The sequence below is a fragment of the Amphiprion ocellaris genome, chromosome 20 (genome assembly GCF_022539595.1).
Source record: "Amphiprion ocellaris isolate individual 3 ecotype Okinawa chromosome 20, ASM2253959v1, whole genome shotgun sequence".
Classification (NCBI taxonomy): domain Eukaryota; kingdom Metazoa; phylum Chordata; class Actinopteri; family Pomacentridae; genus Amphiprion; species Amphiprion ocellaris.
The window spans coordinates 21,065,849-21,088,528 of NC_072785.1; the positions used below are offsets into that span (position 1 = coordinate 21,065,849).

Genomic DNA, 22,680 nt, shown 5'->3' on the forward strand with positions numbered 1-22,680 from the left:
AGGTGGAGAACAGGTGAATGGAGTGAGCTGATTACTGCAGCTGAAACGCATAGTAAGCAGAATGCAGGCAGGTGAAACAGGAAGAGCAGGAGGGTGAGTGACAGGGAGAGAGAGAGAGAGACATGAAGGACAGGTGACAGACAGAGGGAGCTAAAGAAACAGGTCAAAACAGAAACAAATCAGGACCCAAGGGAGAAAGGAGGAAAAAGAGGAAGAAGGGGAAAGAAGGGCAGAAGCTGGAGCAGGATCATAACGTGTTCAGTACCATGTATTTATTGCCTAGCAGCTACTACTACAAACTCCATTCAAATTTCAAAATGCCCTGTACTGCACATCGATCTACATAATGTCATTACAGTTACATGCATGGCTTAGGACTTATGCAATATGGAAGTCCATTTGGTCCCACTGTATTTGAAACTCAGCACTACTATATATTACAAAAGTATTCAAATCTCAAAATATTCGACGTTGCAAAACTAATCAACTGTGAGTTGATTCATTAAGACAACATACACAGATTATATCATAATAATTTAAAGTCGAAGTGTTTTGAAGCCCTTACTCACCCCATTTGTATCCAAAACTTAGCCAGCATATTAAGGTCAGTGACTTTGAGTCTCCTATTGTTGTGCAGCATGTTGGTGAGTGACCCTGAAGCTCAGTCCACTGCAGCAGACATCTTTACCAATTTCTTAACACAGATGCAGCATTTAGAAAAAATGCTGCAAAACAACAAAACCAAACACTTAAACCTCCTGCAAATATAGAAAACTAAATGTTAAAGCAAAGTAAGACTCCCTTGTTAGCTCATTTTCCAGCACCATTCCTGTGATCTTTGCAGCTTGTTTTTTGCATATTTAAGTATTTTCTGTATTTAGCTGTGTTTTCAATATTTAGGTGTGCTTTCTGTATTTTGTTTTTTCCCCAATATTTAAATGCGTGTATTGTATTTGGTTATATTCTCTGTATTTTCTGTCTTTCTGTTTTCAGTTGCCTTTGACATTTCTTTGTGTTCACTATATTTCCATCCTTTTTTATGAAAATAAATGCAGTGTCACTGGTGAAATCTGATGAAGTGCTGTTTTCTTAAATTCCATTTACTTTCTCACATTGCGCCTGTCATCTGATGTGCCTTTAATCAGGCCGAACTTTAACTTATTTCTGTAAAATTAAACTTTTATAGGAGCTACGAAGTCTGGCTCATGCTTCATTCTGTCTCACACATCCATCAGTGCAGCCTCCTGCACTGTGTTAATGCAGGTCTGTCCAGTGCCTTGTCTTACCACAAAGTGCTGAAATATGTTTTAATGTTGTTTAAACTACAGCCTCCTGGCTAGCCTAGAATGAAAAGAAGACAGAGTGAGCCAAGCAGAGAATCAGCAAGCATAAGAAATCAAATGTTACTGCAGCTCAAACAAAGACACAACTTTTCAGTCTTTTATCAATGTGTTATTCTCAATCTTCAGAGGTACCAATATGTGAAAAGTCTGCTTAAATGATTTTATGTTTATGTATGGGATTTATTTCCTGGGTTTAGTTCCCAGGCCTCCTCCACTTCAAGTGAAATTGAACAAGCATCCATCAAATGTACTGCCAAGCAACATACATCCTGTGTAATTCAGCATTCAGGTCACGCCACAAGGCAGACCATTGTATTCTCAGCCTCTTCTGTACTTTTGTAAGTATTCAGTAACATGTGCAATTTCCCCAAATTCTGACAAGGAAAGGTCTTTTATTGTTTTTACTGGCCAGCTGCAAACTCGTGTTGCAGCTGCTATAATTGCAGTAGTTTTTATCTGAAATAACTTAATCAGCTTAGAAAATGATCAGTAAAAACTGGGCAAAAAAAGGAATTTCTAATGTCTTATAGAAATTGTGCAGGTAAGAAAAGCACAACAAAAAACATTAATATTGTTTATATGTATATATATTTTATTTATCTAAATTCAACTGTTGCTAATGAGAGAGAATAAAAGTCTACCAAATTTTGAACAGGTTACAAGATATTCGATATCCATCTATCCATCCATCCATCCATCCATCCATCCATCCATCCATTATGTATACTCCACTTAATCCTCATTATGGTTGCGGGGGGGCTGGGTCTATTCCAGCTGAATTAGGGTGAAGGTGAGGGACATCCTGGGCAGGTCACCATTCCATCGCAGGGCTATAAACAGACAAACAATCACACTTGCATTCACACCTACAGAGAATTTAGAGTTGATATGAGATATATTATCATTAAAATTTGAACACATTTTAATTTTGAAAAGTGTTTCAGAAAACAGACTGAATCAACAAAATCATCAATGACAGATAAAGAGAACAAGGAAAACAGCATTTCCCTGAGCTTGGTTCTAAAGCTACGACGCATTTCTGGATCTGCTGCGTTGTTGACGATTTAGAGATGACTCCCTGAAAAACAAAGAAAAGAAAAACATGGTTCTTTTAATATCACACAGCATAATACTGAAAGCAGTCAATTTCATTCAACTATGCCATACTGTGAGCGTCTCTCATGCTTTAACTTACAAACTTTCAAAGACTGACAGTTGTAGTTTTGAGCATCCAACTTACCAGAATAAATTAAAATAGTACTTGATATCTTTGTCAAATTTCATTGACAAAAGTCATTTCAGCAGCTTGACAGATTGCATAAAATTAGTTTTTTTTTTCCCAACTGCGCCACATTTAGTAAAGGTCTCTCAAACTGTTGACATTTTTTCCAAGTTTTCCACACATGAAGATCTTCAGTATTTATAAGGTATTATTACAGAACGGTTCAGTGACTTTAATTCAGTGAACACCGCTATATAGTACAGTATTTTGTGTAATTAACTTCTTTCTGGTTCCCATTTAGGACACCAAGTAAATTGTCATTGTTGTGACCATTACAGAAAAGTGTCTGTTAGGCTTCTAGACAATGACAATTGAAATTACCATCGCATTTACAAAGTTTAAAAGCCTAATGTGGTCTCTTGGCCTAGCTTCTAGTGAAATATACTACTCTTAAATTAAGCTGGTATTGAGCCACTTTAATTAAAGCAATAATTTGATATATATGCTTATTTGCATTCTGGCTAAGAGTCAGATGAGAAGACTGACATCACTCTCATAACACAGAGATAAAGTTTAAAAAATGGGTTACAGACAGTTGTACCCTGTCTAACAAGTAGCAACATGCTCAGTCTAGCACCTATAAAGTTTAGAAATCAGCACGCTTTTTTATTTGCTACATCTGTACAGAAAACAATATGTGAAAATGACATGTGGAGTTTTTTGTAGGGATATGTGCCAGACTATTAATTCCAAACAATTCTCCTATCAGTATTCACACCTATCAGGCATACCATTTTGACCACTGACTGGTGAAGTGAATAACACTGATTATCTCTACATTATGGCACCTGTTAGTGGGTTGGATATATTAGGCAGGAAGTGAACATTTTGTCCTCAAAGTTGATGTGCTAGAAGCAGAAAAAATGGACAAGCGTAAGGATTTGAGTGAGTTTGACAAGGGCCAAATTGTGATGGCTAGATGACTGGACTAGAGCACCTCCAAAACTGCAGCTCTTGTGGGATGTTCCTGCTCTACAGTGGTCAGTATCTATCCAAAGTGGTTCAAGGAAGGAACAGTGGTGAACAGATGACAGGGTCATTGGTGGCCAAGGCTCATTGATGCACGTGGGGAGGAAGGCTGACCCATGTGGTCCGATCCAGCAGACGAGCTTCTGTTGCTCAAATTGTTGAGGAAGTTATTATTGGTTCTGATAGAAATGTACAGAATACACAGTGCATCATAGTTTGTTGTGTATGGGGCTGCATAGCCACAGACCAGTCAGGGTGGCCATGCTGACCCCTGTCTCTGCAGAAATCAACAACAATGGGCACGAGAGCATCAGAACTGGATCACGGAACAATGGAAGAAGGTGGTCTGGTCTGATGAATCACATATCACACAAACAATGGTTCAGGAAGGGTTTGAGGAGCACAACAACGAGTTTGAAGTGTGGACTTGGCCTCCAAATTCTCCAGATCTCAATCCAACTTACAAGACTTAAAGGATCTGGTGCTAACATCTTGGTGCCAGATACCACAGCACACCTTCGTGGGGTCTAGTGGAGTCCATGCCTCAATGGCTCAGGGCTGTTTTGGCAACAGAAGGGGGACCAACACAATATTAGGTTACAGTGAGCAGCTGTTTAGCTTAGCTGAGCACAAAGACGAAAAAAAAGCAGGAAACAGCTAAAGCAACTATGTACAAAATCTACTTTCTAGCACCTGTAAAACTGCCGAAATAACACACAAAATATGTTGTCTGTCACATCCATACAGACAATGGATGAAAATGACAGCATATCATTTTTTTCATGAGTCTGTTACAGTATATCTTGGATTACTTGTGGCCTGAAAAACCCAAAGTGACAAGGTCTGACAGAGCTGGGTTAGTTATTTTTCCTGTTTTCCAGTCTTTCCAGAACTGCAGATGTTAAGTGGCCAGAAATGAGAGTGGCATCAATTTTCTAATCAAACTCTCAGGGAGGAAGTGAATATGCTTATATCCTGAAATTTGAAATTGTTGCTTTAGGCCATTTAGCCATTCATAGTTTCCTTTGCTCAGGGGCTACTTTTGCAAAATGACTGGAGGTCAGGGGCCAGTTATAAACAAACAATAATGTTTATCAGATAAAATGAATAAACTTTAAAATGCCAATGACTTGTCTTTCATGAAAATGACTTCGGACATTATTCAACATTTATCATATAAACAAAGAAAAATCCTTGTGTGTTTTTTTTTTAATATTGTGATAAGAGAACAGTCAGCAGTTCAGCTAACCTCCTGTCACAGGCCTGATTTGATTCATGAGCCATAAGTTGAATATCACTGCATTAAACGTTGAGTTACTTGCTTTTTCAGTTCTTTCAGTCAAACCCCAATTTATCTGATGAGACAGAAATAAGAAAGTTTTTACTCAGAATTATGGAATAACTTATTCTGGGAGAGACACAGTACATTGAATATATACTACCATTCAAAAGTTTCTCATATATTTGGTTTTTATTTAATTATTTACACATTGTAGATTAATACTGATGACATCAAAGCTATAAAAGAATACATATGGAATTATGCTGTCAATAAAAACGTGTTAATCTTCAGTATTAATCTACAATGTAGAAAACAATACAAATAAATAAAAAGCACTTAATGAGAAGGTGTGTCCAAACTTTTGACTGGTAGTGTACATCAATAATAAGTATCAAGTAATAGGTTCAATTGCTTATATTATACACACTAATTGATGCAGGTTAGTGTTTGCCTTGAAAGCCTTGAAAGTTGATGTGATGTTGCCAGTTCAACAGGGAGGAGACGAAAAGCCAATAATCAGTGTTTGCTGTTTCTGGATCAAATGCTACAACAACCCCCCAGTACATCAAGATGAGTTTTGTGTGTACAATGTGAATGACCTTAAGAGGCCTGACCAGTATTGATATATTAATGATAGATCCACTGACACTGCTTAGTGACATCAATGCTTATTGATTTTCAATATCACTGAAAACCAAAGAGCAAGTCAAGTTAATCAAATCGATCTCTGTGCTAATTGCCAAACGGCCTATTTTTTTTCCACTTTGCCTTGTTGTTAAAAAAAAAAAAAAGACATTTCATAACAACATATGCTGTCTCGCATAGCAATGTATTCTCATTGTAACAGGAACATTTCCAGCATTAAAGGAAGATGTTCTCAAAAATATGTAAAACATTTTTAATCATTTTTTAAGAATTTAGTTGCTCTATCAAGATGACAGAATAGAAAGAAAAGGTCTAAAATTTGTTTTTTTTTCTCTTTAGTGTGTGCAAAGCGCTCCCTTTGGTGTTAATATTGATTGATTGATCAGTCCCTCCCACCCCCCCATTCCCACAAATACTTAAAAACTCTATTGAGAAAAAGTGCTCAAAACAGTTCCTGCCCTGAATACAGCGATCACACTTTACAAAATGTGACAAGACATTCTGTTCTTTGTGATTGAGTGGCTGTCTATAATAAGATTCAGGAGTCTGCAGAGTGATTTTTACTCCTGACACCGTAACTGACTGCTTAAAAGATAGGTTAGACTCCTTCAAAACTTGTTGTCTACATAAAACCTGGGTGCCATTCAAAACGTATCCAGATTTTTGATGTAATAGAGGATTTAAAAAATGCAATTTCATGACTGTACTGAAACACTGACTTTCTGGGAATTGGTGCAAATCATAAAAGATACCTATTACCCATGTATTTCCTACTGGAATAGTTCCCTTACTCAACGAGAACCAGCAGAGAGCAGCAACGTCCTACTCAACAGAAACACAACAGTACTGCATGTCTGAGCATACAGTATATACAGCATGTGCAGAGGGATGTCTGTAGTGCTGAAGCAAATCAGACAAAAATGGATCTATATATCTATTACATTATATTTTAACATGCAGCTGTTCATTTAGTGAGGACATGATGTTAACGGGCTGACGATAAAATCTCCTGTTTATGATAAACTCCTCCACAGCACAACAAACAAACACCATCAACCAAACCCATGTCAAAATAGTTCACATACCTGTACACTGTGGGGGCTGACCACTCCACCGATATCCGTCACAAACAATAGCAGCAACACCTTGTAATTTGAAACCATGGTAACAGGAGTACAAAGCAACCAGTTGGCCAGATGCAGAGGACAAAATAAAATCCCCATTTGCTATTGTTCCTGGAGAGCCACACTGCTGCAAGTCTGGAATTGAGTGATAAAAGTTTTGCACTTTAATATGCAGTCGAACAATAAAATTCAAAGGAATGATTTTTTAAATAATAGGACAAGGATTAGTCCACCAGTCTCTCAGGCCCACCTAGACTCTCCTCTTCTCGCCAAGCTTCCAAATTCACTGATGGTACAGAATCACAATGGACATAATCAGATGGGTATTCTCCATATATGAAACAATCATAAGGGACTTCCTTTATGTCAGTGTTGTCACAGATGAGACGAGACATGGAAATTTTTAAAAGCTCATTCTTCTGTTGCTGTGTGAACACACCCTCTGCATTCCACCAAAACCTGAAAAGTAAAAATAGTCAATCTCAATATGTTTTAACTGAAAACAGCATTTCATTTCATTGCTTCAACTGGACAAATGTTAATGTACCTATCACCGTCACGGAGTGCTTTCATCTGCCTTCCAATCAGGCAAGCAAAGAGAGGTCCCGTTCTAGAGCCAGGCAATACTTTTTCAACTAGTCCTCCAAGCCAAACATCGATATTGTCAAGATGTTTGTACAAATTTAGTATCTTCTCAGCAACCGTGTTGTCTCCCACAACCTCTTTGAGATCATCCAATGTCCTAATGTGCTTCAGTCCACAGAATTCTCTCCACTTATTGTATCCTGAAAAGTATTGTCAGCACAGTGTTATTTAATAGTGAGTATGTTTATTTTATATATATATATATATATATATATATATATATATATATATATATATATATATATATATATATATATATATATATATATATATATATATATATAAATATAAATATATATATATATATATATATATATATATATATATATATATATATATATATATATATATATATATATATATATATATATATAAAAGAGATTAAATACGAGATTAAAAAGAAAACACACACACAAGCAAACAACAACAACAGAAACTAAAGCAAAAACAAGCAAATAAATAGTTAATCTATTAAAAAAGATGTTTTTTTATGAGCTGACAGTTGCAGAAGACCTCAGTTATTCATGAAGCTTGTTCCACATGTGGGGAGCTAAGCACTAAAAGCTGCTTCACCTTGCTCGGTTGTAATGCTGCAAAACCGAATAATCCTGTCTCAGATGACCAGAGGCGTCTGGATGCTTTGTAACATGCAAGTAAATCAGAGATGAAGTCATCTAGTGCTTTACAGACAAGTAGCTGGATTTTAAAATGTATTCGTCAACAATTTCTCAGCAATTACTAGGGCCTGCAGTTACATAGAGTCATTGTTGTGTAGACTTGTGTCTCATCTGCATCTAAGAGAAGTTATTACACCATGGTATCTGCGTGTGATCCAGATGTTGGATAGTCCCACTCAAGTCCCAGGATGGGTATTTTGGGACCTCCACATGTGATTTTGTATGCTCAGATTCACAATTTCCAATTGACCCAAAGGAGTCTCTGGCTTGATTTAAACTAATTAAGCCTATTCACCCACTTGTCCAGCCTGTCAGTATTTACATATGTCAAGTCGAATGTGTTGATTGCATGGCGAGATCCATTAATACCAAAACCAAAACTTTTTGGCAGGCCACTGCCCAGATAAATTTAATCCAAAATTCAGTCTGTTGTAGCTGAGATCCAAGAAATAGCTTTTGAACCAAGAAAGCATTAAATTGATGAAAAACATAATTTTCATTGACTTTCCCTATAAAAGGCAGATTTGATATGTGCATATAGTTACTTATTATGAGGCATCTAGATTGAATTATTTAAGAGATGTTCAAATACAGTCTACAGAAAAAGGCCCAACAGAGGAGAACTACTGGGTATCTGTAGTACAACTCGTGCTTTGGGATTTGAAATATTCTCGGAGAAGGTTGCAGATAGGTTGTCAAGGTTGCATGTATTGGGGTACGATGTTAATTTCTGTCAAGGCTGCACAATCAAAGGGTAAAATGTGCAAAGTAGACTTATGTGAAAAAGTGATAAAATGGCAAGCTCCTTGGCAGACATCTGTGTGTGTTTCTTTCTGTTTTTGATCATATTTTTTATTTATTAAGTACTTTCAATAAATATTGCATACTGCTGACTTACAATAGTGCTGGGCATTGCAACACACAGTATTCATTAGTCTTATACCTTCACATCTGGACTACATTGTTGGCTCTACACCAAGCAACCACTCTTTTAGAGAAAGCCCTCCAGCACAGTGCTCAAGTTAAGAAGGCAATTGGAGGAGATCACTGAAGTGTAAGTGACACTAGTGATTGCTGTGCCCTAATATCCACAGAGACATGACTGTCTACCCATGTGGCAGACTCAGCAGTGCAGCTGGGTGTCCACTCCATTCACTGAGGACACTGCACTGCTGCCTTCAGTAAGGCTAATGAAAGACAATGAGTTCATTTTTGTGGGCAACACCTGGTGTGGAAGAAGAAGAATTGTTCCCTAGACATGGGACTGCTGATCTGCAGACCCTTCTACCTGCCAAAGAAACTCAATGTTATGTTTTTTTATGTAATTTACATTCCACCATGCGCTACCCCTCCACTAACATTAGTTCACCTCTTAGTGTCACCAGCGCTTAGAAAAAAAACACACCCTGATGTTGTTTTTAGCATCACGGGAGACTTCAGCAATCTTCAGGCTGTGCTACCAAAAGATCATCAGCATGCCAATCTTTCCACAAGTCACAGGGATACCTTGGATCCTACATCCAGCAACATATGTGATGTCTATAAAAATGTGTGCTTCAGTACTGGCGGATGGTTTCACTTCCATCTTTCAGTCCCGTCTACAAGCCCTAGTCCCAACCTGCTTCAGAGTAATACACCTGAGTCACTGGACATCCTACAGTTTGCAAAATGTCCCAACAGATCCACTGAGGACACTATCTTGGCAGCTCTGCATGTATCCCCATCACAAAACCAAGCTGCTTACATCAGAATGCTCTTCATAGATTCCACTTTTTCTTTGAATACAGTCCTTCTCCTACAGACTTCCGGACTGTTCAGCCTTGACCTGGACCCCCCACTCTGTGACTGGCTGGTAGATTTTCTCATTAGCAGACTGCAGTTTGTGAAAATTGCAAATCTAACCTCAAATAATGTGATAATGAATACTGGCATCCCTCAAGGATGTGTCCTCAGTCCTATGCTCTACACACTACTCACCCACAACTGTCACCCACACAAGAGCAATACTATCCTAAAATATGCATACAGCACCCCCTAGCTTCATCACTAAGGATGACAAAGCTGCATACAGGAGCGTGACTGTGTGACAATAACGTCCTATCTTTCAACACAGGTAAGACCAAGGAGTTGATCATGGACATGAAGAAGGAGAGGGGACCCCATCTACCACTAAAAATCTGTGAGGCTGAGATGCAGCGTGTCAGCAGCTTTAAATTCTTTGGTATCTACATCAGGAATTACCTTATCTGGACGTCTAATATCACCCACCTGAGCAACACAGCCCAACAGCAGCTGTACTTTCCAAGGGGACTGAGAATATTCAGCATATCCAATACAGTACTCATGCCCCCACCCTGAACTACCTCGCTATAATGGAGACTTCACTCTGCCGCCCTCTCCCCCATACACAAACTTACATACAGACACATTCATGTACCATATTGCACAGTCAGACATTTACTTCCCTTCTGAGACACTGGACTGAAATGCATTGCAGACACGCCAGTTAAAAAGCTAAAGATGGCAATAGCTCTTACAGCACTGTTGCATTTTTCACAACTGCTCCATCATTCTGCATCACCGTTTCCAATACTCACTGTCTGTACATAAAATTTTTGGAATGTATATGTTGCTGCCACACTATGTACACTGTACATAGCATTCTTTGTGCATTATTTAATTTATTCCTTTAGTTTTTATACATTCTGTAGCAGACACAACTTGACTTTTCTTTTTGGAATGCCAGGAAGAGGCAAAACTAGATAACAAATCCTTTTTTTTGCTTAAGTTGTGGACCAAGAGCCACACAAAGCTGTCACCTTGAATGATACACAGGACAGAAACCTACTACTTCCCAGGAAAGAAACTCCATTAAGTGTCAGAGGTGAATTACGGCAGGACCCCTGTGATTTCTCCACACCATTGACAGTCCTTCGGAGAAAACTGTGTCACATTCATTTCTTTTGCAGCTAAGTGTGAATCTCAGACCTCCTGTGGGGGGATGAGGCTTTACACAGGACATTAACACTCTGGAGGAACACAACTTAAAAAGACACAATGACTCTCATACAGTTGTGAATGTTCTTGATCAATACTTTATTCATGTCCAACCCCCCTTTTCTTAGGAATGTAAGCACCCAGCCTCCTCTGCAGGGAGGACATCTGATAAGACAAGCCATGAAACTTTTGCTACATGCCTAAGAAGAGCCTGGTTTGAGACTCATGTTTACACTGAAACATACATGGACTCAATAACTGTTTTCTAATATCTGTTTTATGTTTTCATGCATACCAAAATCACAGTAAGGAGTTCCTTTATCACATATCCAAAATTCACATCTGTAGGTGATATGGGGACGAAGTTAAGGTTTTATTGAAATAATCATATTTCTTCGATTTGCCAAATGCAGTTTGTCCTCTGTCTGGGGAACAAAGAAAAAGTAATGAGATTACTAAAAGTCGCGGGAAACCTTCCCTCCCCCGGAGAGAAGACCACTCCGAGGATAAAAAAGCCGGACAACGCCTTTCCTCACTCTCTTAGCTTTTTCCTTTCGTCCTGAAGGCTTCTTTTACGCAGCCGCCCTGACGCCTCATCTATGTTCTTTTTCTTGTCTAGACACGTGTCGTTTTCTTCAACTTTTTCAACCTCTGAAGTTTTACTTTGTCTCGGTGTTCTTTTCTTTAGCTCATTTTTGTCACCCTTTTATTTTTGCGACATTTTTAGACACTGATCACCTCATTACAAGCCTGAGCTTATATGTTTTAATCTGGTTTTCAATAAGAAATAATAGAAATAATTTTTTCCCTTTTTCTAAATTTCACCGCGTTTCCGCTCTGTTTCCACCACTTTTTACTTATTTACTTATTACTTGGCTAACGGCAACTGAAAACATAACGAGAGAGACACCGTTAAACAAGTTATTTTTCATCAACCTCAACACGCGCAGACAGCACACTGAACACCGGCAGCTTAACACCTCAGACATCTGCTGGCAGACGCCTGACACTGTGCTGAGTTACTCTACAATTCACTTCCCTCACGCTTCCTATTGATAAACAACATTCAGAGCAGATGCCAAAGAAGGTTTTTCATTGTGCAGAGAAACTTGTTTTATGCGCTTTGACTTGACTCGTGGAGACACAGATGACTATTTTTGAGACAGAATTACAGACTGTTCGCGTTATTTCTGAATTCGATCTGTGAAAAAAGATGCAAAGCCATTGCATGACTTGATTTGTCAATCTGTCAACAACAGTGAATAAGATGCGTGCTTCTCAAAGGAAAAGGACTGCTTTGCCCTTTGTAGTTCCAAGTTATAGATTTAAAGTCTCTCTACATAGCTGTCATCATGAACGTGGAGTTTTCCGCCACTTGCGTTCTGAATGTTTCTTTTTTGAGCTTCTACCAGAGAATCATTCCTCCTTGTTGTTTTTTCTTATCAGGGATAACTTTGGCACTTAAGGGCGCAATGGCATTTAAAACGGGCATAATGTTTTGGACTGCAACTGTTTGAAATATTACCTATTTTAAATAAGCTGTCGTCAGCAGAGATGGTCATTTTAAAGAACACTCAGTGTGTATATAAAAAGGGCAACCATAGCCACTACAACCTCAGAAAATATGTAGTCCTTTGGAAACCTTTAGGACTAAAACATGCCCATTGTTCTGTACAAAGTCTGTTAGAGGAAGCTATTCAAGTCATACAAAGGTTCTTCTAGCACTGCCATCTATGGGACCATCGACATGAATATTAAAAGGACCCACTATACACTCGAAGGTAGCTTAGCAAAGCCATCAGAAAAGTTTGCAGTGTATTTTGTCGGCCTGTAGATGCTCAGTAATATAGTGGCCACTCTATCTTCTTTCCCAAGTTTAGAAGAGCTGGTTCTATGAAGGCTGCTGCACTATTAAAACATAACATCAAGACAAACCTTGATAGTACAATCATTAATTAATAGTAACTTGTCGCCCAGTGATCTGATATTTAATGAAGCTAAGTTCAGTGTACTAAAGGCATCGTGTGACACAGTCTGTGCACACAACTGGAGTCAGATAAGGTGGCTGTACTTTGAGTCACTTTGGTTATGCTCTGGTTATCCTGATTCTTGTCAAAACAGGAACAGCAGACATTGGAGCTGCTCTTCATTATTTGGGGAGGATTGTAGTAGCTGTAGTAAGCAGGGAAGGACATAAGCTGAAAGGGGAGGGATGATAGAGGAACCAATCTGTCTTTGCATGTCAACATGCCCTGTAATGTTGAGTACAGGGAGATTGCCCTTGGTTTGTCTGGATAAGCAAGGACTTGCGGTGTCACATAGTAACATGTCATCAATCCTTTTTAATCTGCATCCTTAGCTTGTACTGTTTAAGATATCTCCAAGAGGCTGGGAGGGAGGGGGTTCTGGGAAGGATCCATGGCATTGTCCTTGTTGTTCTGGGTAGAAAATAGTGATGTTCTTTTTCAAAGTTTTGCCAACTCTTGCAAATACCAGCAAAGTAATGTCATAGGTTAGTTGACAGAATATGGACCCCCAACTCTCTTCAAACAAATCCCATCCAATCAGTAATGTTCTGTCACTCCAGCAGCTGATTAAAATGGTCAGCGGAGCTAAGTTTTAAAGCATGCACATGAAACAAAATCAGGTATTTACGACCTCCATGGCCGAAAAATGAGGCCAACATTGAAATAACAAAACCTGCATTTCCTAAACGGTCACTTAAGGCTGGCTCCAACAGCAAGTGAATCCCCATAGATACACATGTTAAAATGCCAGTTTTTCAGCCTGGCACAAAGAAATGGTTTTAGTATCTATAGCTAATTTCTCTGTTCATGACAACTGTACTATTTAAATTGTATTAAAGTACACAATTATGCTATAATCAAGGGTGTGACCACTTTGAGTGGCAGGTAGGTGCCATCATAGGACTGTTCGGACCATGTCACTGCTTGTTTTACCATTTTTTTCCCCCAGTGTCCAGTTCTTCTGGATAATGTGGTATTCCCTTAGTGGCTTTTGGTCTGTTGTTTACCTCCAGATGCCACCAAGAGATGCTCCTTGAGGGTAGTGTGTAAACTATATAGATATTAAACAAGCTCACTTTTTCAGTTGTAACCATCAGAAATGACAGATACGTTTATAATGCACTTGATCTGTCTTTTATTTATCACTATTCTGAATATTAAGAATATGATTTATGAGAATAAGAAAAGAGATAAAACATAGTTGCAGCTGTCTGCTTGTAGTACTATGGAGATATGGTTGGTTCTTCTGCTTGTTTTTTTTTTTTTTTTTTTTTTACACCAGTTGGAATCAAATACGTTTTTTTTTGTTTTTGAGCTAAAGTAAGTAAAGTTTATGATATTACACTGCCATAATGATGGCTGTATATGCTATAATGATGGCTGTATATTCTATATATGGTGTCTTTATTAAAGTGAATTGATGATGAATCGCCCTCATGTAGGAATCAAACATCAATTATAGCTGATTTTTACTGATGATCCATCCTCACGAACAGAGATGAAGACAGAAATACTCAGCAAGAATAGCATACAGAGACCTCCCCAGAATTCTACTAATCATGTTTTCAGGGGTGCTTGTGTCTCATTAAGAAAAGCTAAGCTCCCAGTGGCTTCCCTGTAGTTTGCACCCTGCTGGTGGGCTTAGCTGTCTTACAGGCTGTGTCCGTACTGGTAGGTTTTGAACTAGTGGTGCTAATGCTCGCTGAATCATTTGGGTCATTGACAGGTACCTCATCCAGAACAATGTACCTGTTCTCTAGGCAAACTTCTGGTAAGACATCAGTGGTACTATGCTTGTTGCTTCTGACTCATCTTGTATCCTGTACAATGTCTTTCCAGAGGTTAAGACTTGATACTGCAGGAACATTACAGGCCTTTTGTCTTACTGTCCAGTTTAGCCAGTAGCATGTGTCCAGATTCATTCTCTGTCTCTCTTCAAAATTCCTTCCAAAAGCTCAAAATTGCCTGGGAGGGATGCTGTTCCTCTGGCTGCACTTTCCTCAAAAAAAGCTAAGCTGACTGGCGATAGCTGAGTGTAACTAAGCTTAATCAACATCAATAGCTTGTCAGTCAGCAAAATGGTTTCTTGTAGTTTTGTATGAGCACACATCTGACTAATCTGAGTTGAGATAATACATAGTTTTATGAACTGTATGCCCTCCAGCCTGAAAAAAAAATCATGCCAAACCCTTGAGCTGTTAGCTACAAAAAGAACTGCCAGAAATGCTCTGGGATGCTCAAGGGATTGACTGGTTCAATTTGGATAAGCAACAACTTTACAGACACTTTAATGTGTCCATCAGGCTTCATGATTTACCTGTCAGCGATTAAAAAAAAAAAGATCAAGACAAGGACAGAAAAAAAAACAATGTTCCAAGAGAACAAAATTAAAATGCATTTAAACAAAAGCATCTGTGTTTATTTATCCAGATTTAGCCCTGAAGCTCCTCTGGTATGGCAGTTCTTTTTGGAGCATTTTTTTCCTTTTGCATGTGTTTTTCCAGTATGTGCTTTGGTATTGGTTGTTTCGTTCTTATAGGTCTGCAAAGCTTTGTGCTAGAACACTATGTGCAGTGTTAGTACAATGTCATTGACTTCTAAAGGTCATTAGGAATCAGCAAGCTGCAGGCACAGCTAATAAGAGTCAGTGTCATTTACTCAAGAGTACTTACAAACAATACGGATGGTTTTGACAGGCAGATGCTTTGCTAGAAAAACTTATGAACACAGGGTGCTGAAGTGTGCTGACGAAGTGGAAAGACTAGGGAACTGGTTTTTAAGGTTCCAGGATTAAACATTGCATTGATTGGTGATTGTCTTTCTAATCTGACAAGGATTAACTCAGTTGTATTGAATAGCACTGCTAACTCCCAGCCCAGCTCTTACCTGGGAGACCATGATCTCGTCCTCTCTGCATGTTCAGTGCAGCCAGGTCCATGCGCTGTGGTGCTTTCAGGACGACCAGCCTCTCTGTTACCTCCTCTGTCATCAGCATTTTTGCCTTAACAGCTGATGCCTTAGATCCAATGATACCTCTCAGGACTGATTCAATCCCACCTAGACACAAACACAGCATTGGCTACTTTTCCAATATGAAACATGGATTTTAGCTTATTCAGAGCTATTAAGGCTGCAGCTTTGCATACATTTTTTTTCCCTTCAGAACTAAAACATCATCCAATGTTATGTCGCAAAACTGCAGAATGCTAATTCATTTTTACCAAGTCAGCCTATATATAATGCAGGGCTTAACCAAAATGAAAAGGAAAACAACATATGGCTGGTGAGTCGTGTTTTCTCTGGATGGATTGCTCTTTGTTGCTGCTCAAAAAACAGGTTTGTGTCTCACTCCTGGGCTTGGATTTGCTGCTTCCCCTGGGCTCGCTGGTGTCCAAACAATTTCATTTGAGCAAATAGGATGAATAGACTGTTGGGGATGAATGCACTATTTATCATAACAATACATCGTTTTATAAAAGTAATGTGCTTGGTGCTCGGTGGTCTGACTACCGAGCACTGTATTACTGCAGTGAAGTAGGAACTACAACGTCTGAAGGTCAGCAAAACATCTGGTGTGAAGTGAAGGTGGCATAATCCATTTGAATGTAAACTAGACAATGTTAAGAATAAACACAGTTTTATTCACACAGATAGGAATTATACACCGAGATGCACAAGGATCATTGTGCATAGGACTGCATGTGCTGGCACCTTTAACCTTCTCCATGGACTTATCTGCCACTCGAGTTATTTACAGTTTAGCAGCCACTGGTATGTGTTTTGAAAGATGCGATCTGAACAATCCATGTATTGTTAGCTAGCTTCACATTGTTCAAATAACTGCTGTACCATCAGGGATTGTTATTGCAATAATACATGATGTGGAATGGTGGAATTGGAGCTGAGCTGTGAGACTGAAATGATTAGACTTTGTTGTAACCTTGTCATGAGGTTGAGGCAGCAAAAGCAGGAGATCCATAAAACTATGTACCCAGACATATCTCAGCCGAAATGTTGATGGAGGAGTTTTTTGGATTGGAGATTTATTTATTTTTTATCACAAGCATGAAATTAGAAAGAGACGATATGAAAGGTTTGTCAGAGTGATGAATTCACTAAGGATGCCACGAGAACAGACATGTTGGTGTGAAGTCGATGCCTAAATTCAGTAAATGATTAGTAGGTACTGAAGGTACTGCAGAGCTTCTAAGTACTAGATCCACTGAAATGTAACTACATGTGAGATGGTGGCGGCGAGTGCAGGTGCAGCTACAAGTCTGCTGAGACTTGTTGGGAAAAAAAAAGAAAAAATTGCTTATGAAGAAGTTTAGCCTTTGTGTAAGATGATCAGAGGCAAGTTATAGACAACCAAAAGCCAAAAAGCAAATGGTGTTACAGAGATATATGGAATGAAAGGAGGAAACAACTCCAACCTATCTTAGCACTTCAAATACTCTGCACAGAACTCCAGTTGAGCATTTTAGCTGATAACTTTTTGTGACTATATGTCAAAATGTTAATATCCCGAAATGTTGCAGTTATTGTTCGTGACCTGTGACAACCACATCTGTTGCAAAAATGCTGTCAAAGGCTAAAATTTTCTTGTTTAGGCCAATGTAATGATTGCTCATAATGTGAGCAGCTGTAATTCTAATGTTGTGCATCAGGTTTTGGTAAATGAAAGATTTGATTAATGATTTTTGGTGTTAAATTTGGTACTTGGAGTGTAGAGTTTCCATGGTAATGGTAGCAACTAACACATTTTTGGTATCGTGAAGAGATTTGTCACCTGAATGTGCAGCTTCCATTAGCAGTAATGACTTTTAGCTCAGTATTTAATTGTCCAGTCTAAAACTTTTTGTGTTTTAGTTCATTCTCACAGTATCATTTTCCACCCCCGCGGGCAGGTGTCTTCAGTGGAAAAACTCACACTGTACACAACCCACTGAACACTAAACAGACACAGTTAGTGGCTATAGCTGCTTAACACAGTGGAGCCTTTCAATGCAAACAGGTGGAATATTTCCCTCATGAGTTGATTGAGATCAGTAACTAAACATGTAGTTTAATTCAATATGAAACTTAACTTCCCAATTTGCCAGAAGTATAGCTCAAAACGAATAAAAGTGTTGCTGATAATTGGATCTGTAAATTAGCAAAGTTTGTTACGAAGTTTGCAATATCAACTTAATTATTTTGATGTCAGAGTTCAAAAGCTCTTTCAACTGCACACAACAAAAAATCTGTTTTGTAGCTTTCAGTTGTTTTTAAGTAAGAATTTCACTGCAGCCCCAACACTCATTATGAGACCAATTATGAACCTTTACCACATCTGCATTCCTCTTATTTTTATTATTATGTAACTTTAAGGGTTGCTGACCAGTAAAAGACAAGAAGGATAAGGAACATGCAAAAAGTATTGCAGATAGTGAGAAATGTAAGTCACACTGCCGAAATAAAAATCCAAGTGAATGCTTCTTACATTATATGCTCTTTGCAGCAGTCTAGCTCTCCTGACAAGTTAAAATGACCCATAATTAGAATCAGGCAGTACTGAAAGTAAGATCCATGTTGATAAATCTCTGAATTTCCCATAAACTTGTCAACACACGTAAGCCTTTAACAGTGCATCATGTACATATGACAGATATTAAGGGCTACATAAGTAAGTAATAAGTAATGAATAAGTAATGTTGTGATGATGAACTGGAAAGGTCTCTGCAGCCTGTAAGATAGATTATTACACCTTCTGTAATGTGTCTCGTGTGGCTGGGTGCACAATGTATAGGTCATGTACTAGGTGTGACATATAGGTGCAGATTTTCATACTCAGTAGCTATAGATATGTCAGCGGTCTAGTGAATCTCAGAAATGGCAAGCAACCAGTTATTACACTGAGACAGACTTCGGTGCTGTAGCTGACCTAAATAGAGGCCCCCTCCCACCCCACTTCTTTTTTATGCTGTGTTTAGTGTGCTTGCAGGATATGTTATTATTTCCAATAGGAAGCTTCATAAGAGTGCACTGACACTGACCTTCGATTATTCTCCATGGACTGAAGAAAGTACTGTGCAGTCTCAAGCTGGGGTAGAGCTCGTGCTCCTGGAAGCTCTCGTTCAGTCTCCTGACGATCGGGGAGATGGTACCGTGGCCGAACCTGAATGCAGCTGTGGAAAACACATTGGCGGCAGAGGGGTCCACAGTCGGATCGTATCCCATGTAGGGTCCAATGTATTGATGAAACGAATCTGGGCCAAGAATCTTTGGGACATAATCTCTCATGGTTATGATCTGGGAATTTAAAAAAAAGAGAGAAGGAGGGCATCACATCACAAAAAAGGAAAGAGGCTCTGTTAAGAAGTGATGTGGCATATATTGTGTATTACTATTGCATGATTCCAAAATATCCAAAATATGATAGAAGGAAGTTTTACCAATATATTGTGAACGTGTCTGCGTTCAGCTAAAGGGAATCCCTGTGGAATTCCCACTGAGATGACTATTTTTGTAACATTCCCCTTCTTGGACATATGATTGCACATCTGTTCCCTCATGGATCACTGCAGCGAGTTTCATCTGCCCTCTTCACTATTTATAAAGGACTCAGCTCAGCACCTGAATCTTAACATATGTTACACACAAATATGCCCACACACATGCACTAACACACACATTAGTAGGATCAGATTTGTCATTGTGTAATTCAATGTACAGCACGGTTAAATTCACTTCTTTGTAGATCTGATTAGACGAAATGTAACAACAGCTGTGTTCAGTATAAAGGCAATGGGTTCAAGAGGAGGTTGCTGAGGCAGGAAGAGCTTTACTTTTCTACGTTACCTGGCTAAGATGAGTTTAGAATATTAATGTAGGTATTCCTCTTAGGCTTCATATGGCCCAGACAAACTTTACAAGGCAGATGGGGTAGCCTGGAGACAGCCTGAGAGGTGAAACCCCCGGCAAAAAAAGCACAGGAGGCAGCCTACAGAGATAACTGAACTCCACTCAGACGTGAGTATCAACATTTTAGTTGTTGAGTTTATCTGGACAACAGAAGAACATGATTCAAAGAAGTTTTAGTGAGACAAAATGGTGACAAAAATGGATTTCTTTTTATTAATTTTTGCATTGTATGCAGAATAAACCTGAAGCTTTTTACTTGTTACTCCTAACAAAAAATATCATGTAAATTGGGGCCCTTTGTCACATTTTAGATTAAATGTTTGCTGATTCTGCCTCACAACCTCTACAGTTATTTAACTTAGCCCAAGGAGGTCAAAATGTTCAATGTTACCCTTAAAATTTTGTGTAGCAGAACTAGTTTTATCTTCTTTCCTACCCGAATAATAATATCAGTACCCCTCAGTTATGTCTGATGACACTTTGTAGGGGGCAGAACCCTGAGGCTGGGAAACACTGGATTAAGCTGCATGACTATGTATGAAGTACACTGCAACCAGCCACAAAAGGATGTGATACTGAAAGTATATTTTGATAATACGCTTAGATGTAAGTCATGTAGTGTTTCTAGATGGCTGGAAGTAAAAGATTGCATCCATGTAATATTTATTTGCATGATGTCGCAAGTGTCGCACTACAATTTGTAGAAATTGACTGACTGCAGACCACAAGTACTTCATAGTTCAGGTAACCATTTCATTCCAGCATGGCACATGTTTTTAGAATGACTTCAACTTCTCATCTGGTTTCTGTTAATTTTAGCCATACAATTCAGCTTGAGACTTGCAGTTTACTACTCAGCCTGTTATGTGACCCAGTTGCATCATAAGGAGTGTCGACTCCAGTTTTTGGGATGTGACACATACTGTACTAAAAGTTAGGATGTTTCCATTTTTGCTGCTTTAATTTTTCTGTTTTCAGAAGCCCCCAGACTTTGCAGTGCAGCAGTTCATTCTAGGGTGCCCTCTTCATACAAGCAAAGAGCAAATTAACATTTTTCTTTTTACAATTTTCATTTTTTCTAATTGTTTTCCACTGAATTTAACTTTCTAGCACCTGAGCTCACAAACACACACAGTGCTGTTCAGCGACTGCTCTCTTTGTTAATGGACTGAGACGCTCTAAGCAAACCAGGTCAGGCTTTTCAGACTGTTGAAGCTTTTCCCCTGCTGTGTCCTGACCACTTTAAAACTAAATAGAACATACTGATGTTGCCTCTGTGCACCTCAGACTGGACAAGCAATGGCTTTCACAGCTGTGCACTGTTTGAAACGCAAGTCAGAATGGAACCAGATGTTGGTAGTTGATCATTTTTATTTCCTGTTTTCCTGCAAATAATAGGCTTTCGCTCTGTGTTGAAATAGCATCTGACCTTTCCATTTGTTTGTTCTGCAAGTCCTATACAATGACGTTTTCAAGTGGCTGCCTACAGACAGTCAGCTGGAAAGAAAGTATGAACAGTTTCACTTGCATGCTCCCTCGGGCTTCTCTTACTGATTCAGCAGCAGGTTCAGATTACTGCTTATACATGGGAAATATGCAATAATTTCAATAATAATGCAAAGCTTTGGCTGATGCATAAATGTACCCAGAAGGGTTTTCAGTAAGATGACCTATCTATGACTGTTGTCACTACCAAAAACCATATTCTTCAAATAGCTAGAGTGAGATTCTCTGTGTGTTTAAACACAGCTACTGTCTGTTTGTTAATACTCTATGTGACCTGGTGTGGGCGAGGTAATGTCTGGGTGAGGTTGAGGGGCATTTCAGCATCATCTCAGAGACATATTCAATCCTAAAAGCATTTTCCATACATTTTTTGAAAAAATGTAAATTGCCTTGCAAGTGTACTTGATGTAACAAGGCGGGGAGGCAATAAAACTTCTTCGATAAGATATTAAAGAGATATTTCAATCAGTTTTTTCATTTATGGTAGCTATCTCCAGTTCTTGACAAATGTCTGATCGAGTGACTCAGTATTTTAGGTCTCCTCAAACAGCCAACTCTAGATTAATCCCTTTCGAATAACTTCCATCTAATATATAAAACTCATGTCTTGGAGAAAATATTCCTATCTCATTGTCTTTATAAAAGGAGACATACCCAAACTTAAAAGCTACAACAAGGTGGTGTAATAAGCTGGAATGCTTGATGATAATAAATATTCATGTCCAGGGTGTTACCCGTCTCTTGCTCAGTGTCACATTGGACAAGCTTTAGTCCCTCAAAGTCAAAGGGGGTAAAAGTAATGGACAGATGAATGGACTGTCCAACCAGCCAAAACATCTGTATTTTTGTGAATGAATTAGAAAAGATTTTGCAGATATTTATCCTCAACTGTGAGCAGGATGATCACCCAACACAATCTTAAATTCAGACCAAAACATAATTCATGGTCTGACAGATTTGTTGATGCCGTGTCTGACATGCAGAATAACACACTGTATAAGCAGGTGCACATCCACTGGCATCCACATCACAACTCTTTAACAACTCTCTAATCTTTAAAAGAGTTTTTATTTTATATTTGAAGTTGTGCTTCATTTCCTGCCTAATTGCAGACTACCTCTGACCTGGAAGTGAGTCTTTTGGTACGTAATTACTGGCGTTCGCACATATTTGAATGCATTAGTGTAATGCTTTTACGGTGACTTGTCAAGAAAAATGCAGGATGAAAACAGCCTTCTACACAACACTCTGCATGAGTCTGTTTGTGGGGAACAGCTGCC

The 22,680-nt window shown here is 38.7% G+C and overlaps 1 protein-coding gene across 1 annotated transcript in view; it reads right to left on the reverse strand.

Annotated features, from left to right (window-relative positions):
* Positions 1 to 1,918: 1,918 nt before the first annotated feature.
* Positions 1,919 to 22,680, reverse strand: part of tpo (thyroid peroxidase) — a 35,699-nt gene continuing 14,937 nt past the window's right edge. Inside the window, exons 8-13 of the mRNA XM_023261188.3 lie at positions 19,027 to 19,282; positions 15,878 to 16,048; positions 7,193 to 7,430; positions 6,896 to 7,104; positions 6,607 to 6,780; positions 1,919 to 2,421 (exon numbers count right to left, since the gene is read on the reverse strand). Coding sequence (XP_023116956.2) covers positions 2,408 to 2,421; positions 6,607 to 6,780; positions 6,896 to 7,104; positions 7,193 to 7,430; positions 15,878 to 16,048; positions 19,027 to 19,282 — 1,062 coding nt within the window. The 3' untranslated portion in view covers positions 1,919 to 2,407. The remainder of the gene's footprint in view (positions 2,422 to 6,606; positions 6,781 to 6,895; positions 7,105 to 7,192; positions 7,431 to 15,877; positions 16,049 to 19,026; positions 19,283 to 22,680) is intronic.